The following is a 6,707-nucleotide window of genomic DNA, read 5'->3' on the forward strand; positions in this document are numbered from 1 at the left end:
TGAGCCCTCCTCCGCTTTCCTCATCCACCCTCCCTCCCTCTTCCATCAACATCGTAGACTTCGAAATCTTATTTTATTTCTTTATTACTTTTCGATCGAATCGAAAATTAGAAGCCCGACTCGAGTATTTTCTTATTTCTATTTTTCTTATTTATTGAACTGTGAATATAAATCGTACGAATATTTTATTTATTGGATAGTTTGATATTTCAAACCGACAGACTTCAAAATTGTATTTTATTTCTTTTATTTCTTTATTTATTAAACTGTGAATATTCGTATATAAATTGTACGAATACTTCACTTTGAATACTTTGAATTTTTAAATCGATAGATTTCAAAACAGTATAAAGTTCTTTTATTTCTTTATTTATTAAACTGTGAATATTTATATATAAATTGTACGAATATTTCACTTTGGATACTTTGAATTTTCAAACCGATAAACTTCAAAATTGTATTTTATTTCTTTATTAAACTGTGAACATTCGTATATAAATTGTACGAATATTTTACTTTGAATACTTGAATATTTTGGATACTTTAAATTTTCAAACCGACAGATTTCAAAATCTGTAAAAGAAATATTTCATTTCTGTGAATATTCGTGTATAAATTGTTCGAATACTTCACTTTGGATATTTTGAATTTTCAAACTTCAAAATTGTAGTTTATTTCTTTATTAAAACTTAACTGTGAACATTCGTATATAAATTGTACGAATCTTTCACTTTGAATATTTTGGATTTAAAGTTTCAAATCAACAGATTTCAAAATCTGTAAAAGAAATATTTTATTTCTTTTATTTATTAAACTATAAATATTCGTATATAAATTGTACGAATACTTTACTTTGGATAATTTGAATTTTCCAACCGATAAATTTCAAAATTTTATTTTTTTATTAAACTGTGAACATTCTTATAAATTGTACGAATACTTTACTTTGGATACTTTGAATTTTCCAACCAATAAACTTCAAAATTTTATTTTTTTATTAAACTGTGAACATTCGTATATAAATTGTACGAATACTTCACTTTGGATACTTTGAATTTTCCAACCGAAATTCAAAATTTTTTTTTTTTATTAAACTGTGAACATTTGTATAAATTGTACGAATACTTCACTTTGGATACTTTGAATTTTCCAATCGATAAACTTCAAAATTTTATTTTTTTATTAAACTGTATTCGTATATAAATTGTATGAATACTTCACTTTGGATACTTTGAATTTTCAAATCGACAAACTTCAAAATTGTATTTTATTTCTTTATTAAACTGTGAACATTCTTATATAAATTGTACGAATACTTCATTTTGGATACTTTGAATTTTCAAACCAACAAAACTTCAAACCGTATTTCACTTCTTTTATTTCTTTATTTATTAAATTGTGAATATTCGTATATAAATTATACGAATACTTTACTTTTAATAGTTTGAATTTTTCCGCCCATATTACATGTTTATACATTCTAAACGAAACCTAAACAATCTAAAAAAAAAAAAAACCAAATCTAAACAAACCTAAACGAAACACATCGCATGGTTCGATTAGCATTAAAAAGAAACCCATTATCCATAAGTCTTTATACAAAAAAAAAAAAATAATTATTCACTCCTAACTGAAACAAAATTCCCCTAATCAAGTATTCATCCTCTCCAATCTCCTTCTCCTCCAAAAAAAAAAGAACAACTATCAAGCCAATCTATCTATCCCCTCCCCACAACATAACAATAATACAACTAACGAAACCAAACAGATGAATCAATCAATTTAATTAATAATTCCAGCACACCGGGTTTGGCGGCGGGTTTCAGGCCGGTCGAGCCGCCCACGTCGCTCTTCTTCTCGCCGCACTTGGCGGCGCAATTCTCGCCCCCGTTGTTCGGCAACAAGGTGGTCAGCAGCGCGCCAACGTCCCTCACCTCGACGACGCCATCCCTGTGGACATCGAGCGATCACCGGCCTGGAAGCTTGCAGGACATGCTGTCCTGGTCGCCGGCAGGTTGGCCGGGTTCCCTCTGCGGGTGTTGCAAGCCCGGGACCGGTGATCTTCACAGGAACAGCAGCCTGGCCGAGCTGAGGAGGAAGGCCCAGGAACACTCGACCGCCTCCGCCCTTCTCGGTGGGCTGGCAGGTTTCCCAGGTGGTCTGCCGTTGCCCTTGCCCCTACCGTTGCTCCCACCTCTGCTTGGACTGTCCAGGAGGCCGGAACACCATCATCATCACTTGCCAAGCATGGTTCACCAGATACAACCGAGCACGAAGGAGGATCCCTAGGATCTTGTGCGGTCTGACGAGCTCGATATCGTCGCCCCTTGACATCGGCCATGCTCTCGAGACGGTGGTTCATGTTTCCTCCTTGTTCTCTCCCTTTTGTCCAGGGATGGGGATGATGATGATGATGATGATAACGTTACAACAGTCAGATTATTGTTGACGATTTTCGAGGGTGGTCGGGCGAGTTCGCAGGTTTTCTTCCAAGTTTCGAGTTTATCCCTGAACCTCTTTGCGCTGCTTCCCCTTTGATTTTGTTTAAGAATGACAATATTGAGGAAACGGTTGGATCTTTGACTTGGAACTCGGTTGGAACGGTTTCGAAGAATGGTTTTTGAAGATGAGTTTTTTTAAGTTAATTGAAAACGAAGGATCATTATTGATTTTGGGAATGATCTAATTTCTAATCGAAGGACAATTTACTCTGGGTTGGTAAGTTTCAAACAAGTTTTATTATCTTTTTTTTTTCGGATTATTGTAATTGTTGTATACAATTAGAGGTGTTTAAAGAATATTAATAAATCATATGGAGAAAAGGAAAATAGATAGTAGTACAGGATGTTACTGGAAGAGAATGTAAAATTGAAAATGCAATATTGAAATGTGCCTCCCCTTTAATTAGATTTTTAATAGATTGACAATTGAATGAAATTTAAATATGAAAGTTTATGTGTATATATATATATAATGTGTGCGTGGGTGTATATACGTGTTTCATTTGTTGTTTTCAAACTGTATCTTTTAAACTATCATTTGTATATATTATTTTAACTTGAGATTCTAGTTTTGAGATTTTATTTTTTGTTGAAGGTAAAGGTAAAATATTTTCTAACCGTGCCAGAAATATTGCAATTCTTAAACGCTATAATAGTTTTTTTTTTTTTTAAAGAAAAATCATTCGCTTTTTCCGCTTTTATTTCACGAATAAACTTTTTCCTCTTCCTTTTCCAATCGAAAGGGAATCATTTTTTTCTTTCGAAAACTGCTCACCGTTCAATTAAAAGTTAGAATCAAATAACGAAACCAATTTTGAGAAATTACAAATAATCTATTTCCACTACGATTCGCCAATAACAGCTCGATGATGAAAGTACAATAAAAACTTTTAAAACCTTTTCAAGCCTCGAATCTTGTTCCGTTATCGAATAAATATATATATATATAAAGATACAAATCCAATGACGCAATAAATCTAAAATTTACGTTCAAGATGAAAAATCTAACTTGCAAACTTGTTTCAGATTGATTCTTTTTTAAATAAGATCATCCTTTTATCAACTTGTTATAAATTGAAAAAAGAATATTTTCCAAATCTTTTTTCGCACCATCGATCGAAAAAATGAATTAAATTAATTTTGAAAATTTCCAAATTTCCTTTCTCATTCAACTCTTCCTTTCCTTTCCTTCCCCCTCTCCCCCCTCACGTGAATGGATATATATTTGCCTTAACGAAAAAAACCAATGAAAGTCTATCAATTCAACGAATATCGAGAAATAGAATTCGAATTCTGAAATCTGTAAATAATTCACGGAATAAAAGATCGCAGTGGATTGTTATATAATACGAAAATAAAAGGTAATGAAACGTGTACGAGAGATCGAGATCTACGTTAGAGCAAACTACAATATCGCTTCTCTGGATTCACGAAAAGTTAAGCATCATAAAGGACCAACACGTGCCTGATGCGCCCCAATGCTTAATTGCCCGACACAAGCACAAATTGGATATTTTTAGGAACACGTTCGCGTATCCTAAAGACAACCCGGCCAGAATTTAGATAATTTTTAACTTTTATTTATATTGCCCGAGGGTAAAACGGATATCCGTATTTCCACGATTTGAAAACTTTGTTACGAATATTTATTGTATAATTAAAAAAGATTTTATAATTTTGCTACTTGGTGTGATGAAATAATTCCAAAAAAAAAAAATCTAACTCGATTCCGACTCGTTAAAGTGAAAAAGAAAAATATATATAGAATTAACTAACTCGAGGAAGAACAAAGTATTTTTATCGTGACTCAAAAAAAAAAAAAAAAAAAAGAAGAGGAAGAAGAAATAAAAACGATTCAAATAGGGTACGGATCCAATAGCAATGTTCGATACACGAGATAATTTATATTACGTGATAGGATAATTTCTATTATCACCCTTAAATCGAGTCTATGACAATTTTCTTGAATTATATGATTACTCTATCGCATTATTCAAATAATACGGATATCCGTATTATCCGAGTAACACGGATATCCGCTTTACTCGCGCGGCACAAGCACGCGCCCGTTGAGATGAATGTTTCTTCTATCACTGGACGAGGGAAAAAAAGAAAAAGAAAAAGAAAATGGAAGAAGAGAAAAGAAAAGGAGAGGATACGAAAGGGAAAATAAAAAATAGAGAGGTGTAAAAACAAATTACTGTCGCATCGGATATTCGAATGCGTGGATCGCTCGTCACCCTTAGCGATAACGGACATCCCTCTGAGAAGGGATGCTCGTTATTACACGGTGTTAATATTTCATCAGGAAAACTGCAAAAAGTTTTTCCTTAATCCTTTTAGCAAAGATAAAATCTTTAATCTCGCTAATTATCGTTTGGACTCGTAAAGGGGGGATAAAGATATCGAGTGATAGAAGGAATGACAAAATGCGAAACGGAGAAGAATATTGGAAGGGTTAAATCTTTGCGTTGCAACTCTTTTCTTTTGAGAAAGAAAATGATCGAATGCCAGTTCTAATTTAACAATTTTTGAAAAAAAAAAAAAAAAATAAGGGTGTCGAGCATCCTTAAGTTTAAGAAGATAGACACGTATTAATCGACGATTAATCGTACATGCCTTAAAAGAAAAAAAAAATAAATAAATAAATAATAATTTCCAACAGCGTGACGGATATAATAATTTTAGAGAAGCGAGGAGAGGATAACTGTACCGTGCTACGAGTGTTATCAATCGTAAAGAGGAGGAGTGGCGAGATATAAAATGTGATTATATAAATAATAGTATCTCTACGATTTCGTGATCAGAGATCAACGATCGTTCCGTTTGCGTTGCGATTTTCGACCCGTTCGAAATATTTGTCCTTATTGGATTACGAGGGCGTGGTATAACGAATGAAAAAAAAGAAAAAAGAAAAAAAGAAAAAAAAAAGACACGTAGATACTAGTAGAGACCTGTATATTAAATCCCGGTGAATTGTCAGTGCTAATCAAGGATAATCTAATAAACAATATGTTACAAACTAGCAACTATTATGTAGCCTGAAATGTGGGTAGTGAATTATTCGAATAAACTTGTTCTCTCGTGATAAAACGTGTGTTTAATGCAATTAAAAAAAAAAAAAAAAAAAAGAAAAATCTCCCATCTCCTCTAAAAATTTGTCCTCCCCCCCCCCCTCTCGTGAATCACCTTTCACGTGAATTTTCTTCAAGAAATTTCCTTTTAAATATTTTAAATAAATAACAGAGGCGAGAAGAATTAATATGTTATTAAGTTGATTAAGATTTTGTTGAAAGCTTGTCAAATAATTTTTACAAGAAATTTTTTAACGCCGCTAAAACTTTCTTCCCTCCTCGAATTTTCAATTTAATAAACATTATCTATTTAATTCTTCTTACGAAGTTAATTCGGAAAAATTGGAAAGTTCGAGTAAGAAAAATTCTTCATTTTTGGAATGATCATAATTTCACTTCTCTTTTGATAAAATTATGAAGGAAACGATTGCAATTTTAATTTACGAAATAAAAGAATCATAATTTCACTTCTCTTTTGATAAAATTATGATCGAAACGATTGCAATTTTAATTTACGAAATAAAAAAATTTCAAAAAATCTACGGGAAGGAAATATAATGATAATCGTCCCGTAATTATGTTCGACTGCTTATCCATCATACTTATTTTCCCGAGGAAACGAGGTAATCGTATCCCGTTGGAAAATTCCATTTATAAATGACGATCGATGAAGATTTCCCGCAAGTTTTATAATCTGTTCGATCGGGCAAACTAAAATTTTCACGATCCAGTCGGCAGTGGTGTGCCGGCAAGGATCAGGTGTTCACTTAAGGGATCCCTGAATCAATTCTGTACCGAGTGATCAAAGGCTATAGTGAACCTATCAGAGAGATTTACTGGAGTACTAACATCTAATAGCAATTGAGCGTTGAATTACACGCGGTGTACAAAGGAAGGGATTGATCGACAACATGTATCCGCCGATGTATTCGTAATCAGTTTGAAACTTGGTAAGCAAACGGTTACACGTTCAACGTGAGCGAGTTTCTTCGTCGAATAAATAAAATTATATGCATAATACAAGATACACGTTCAATACGATAAAACGTTATTCCTCCGTGAAACGGGGAATTGAATAAATTCAAATTCCACTTTGAAAAGAAACGAAATTCAAAAACATTCGTCCCCTTAA

General features: G+C 32.9%; 1 protein-coding gene across 3 annotated transcripts in view; it reads left to right on the forward strand.

Moving 5' to 3' along the window:
* The window catches only part of LOC724120 (paired mesoderm homeobox protein 2B), a 61,735-nt gene extending 56,145 nt beyond the window's left edge, over positions 1–5,590 (forward strand). For all 3 annotated transcript variants that reach the window (XM_026444767.1, XM_026444769.1, XM_026444768.1), the window contains exon 6: positions 1,800–5,590. In XM_026444767.1, the coding sequence (XP_026300552.1) occupies positions 1,800–2,289 (490 nt within the window). In that variant the 3' untranslated portion in view covers positions 2,290–5,590. The remainder of the gene's footprint in view (positions 1–1,799) is intronic.
* The last annotated feature ends 1,117 nt before the right edge of the window (positions 5,591–6,707 follow it).

Source organism: Apis mellifera, linkage group LG13 (assembly GCF_003254395.2).
Source record: "Apis mellifera strain DH4 linkage group LG13, Amel_HAv3.1, whole genome shotgun sequence".
Taxonomy (NCBI): Eukaryota; Metazoa; Arthropoda; class Insecta; order Hymenoptera; family Apidae; genus Apis; species Apis mellifera.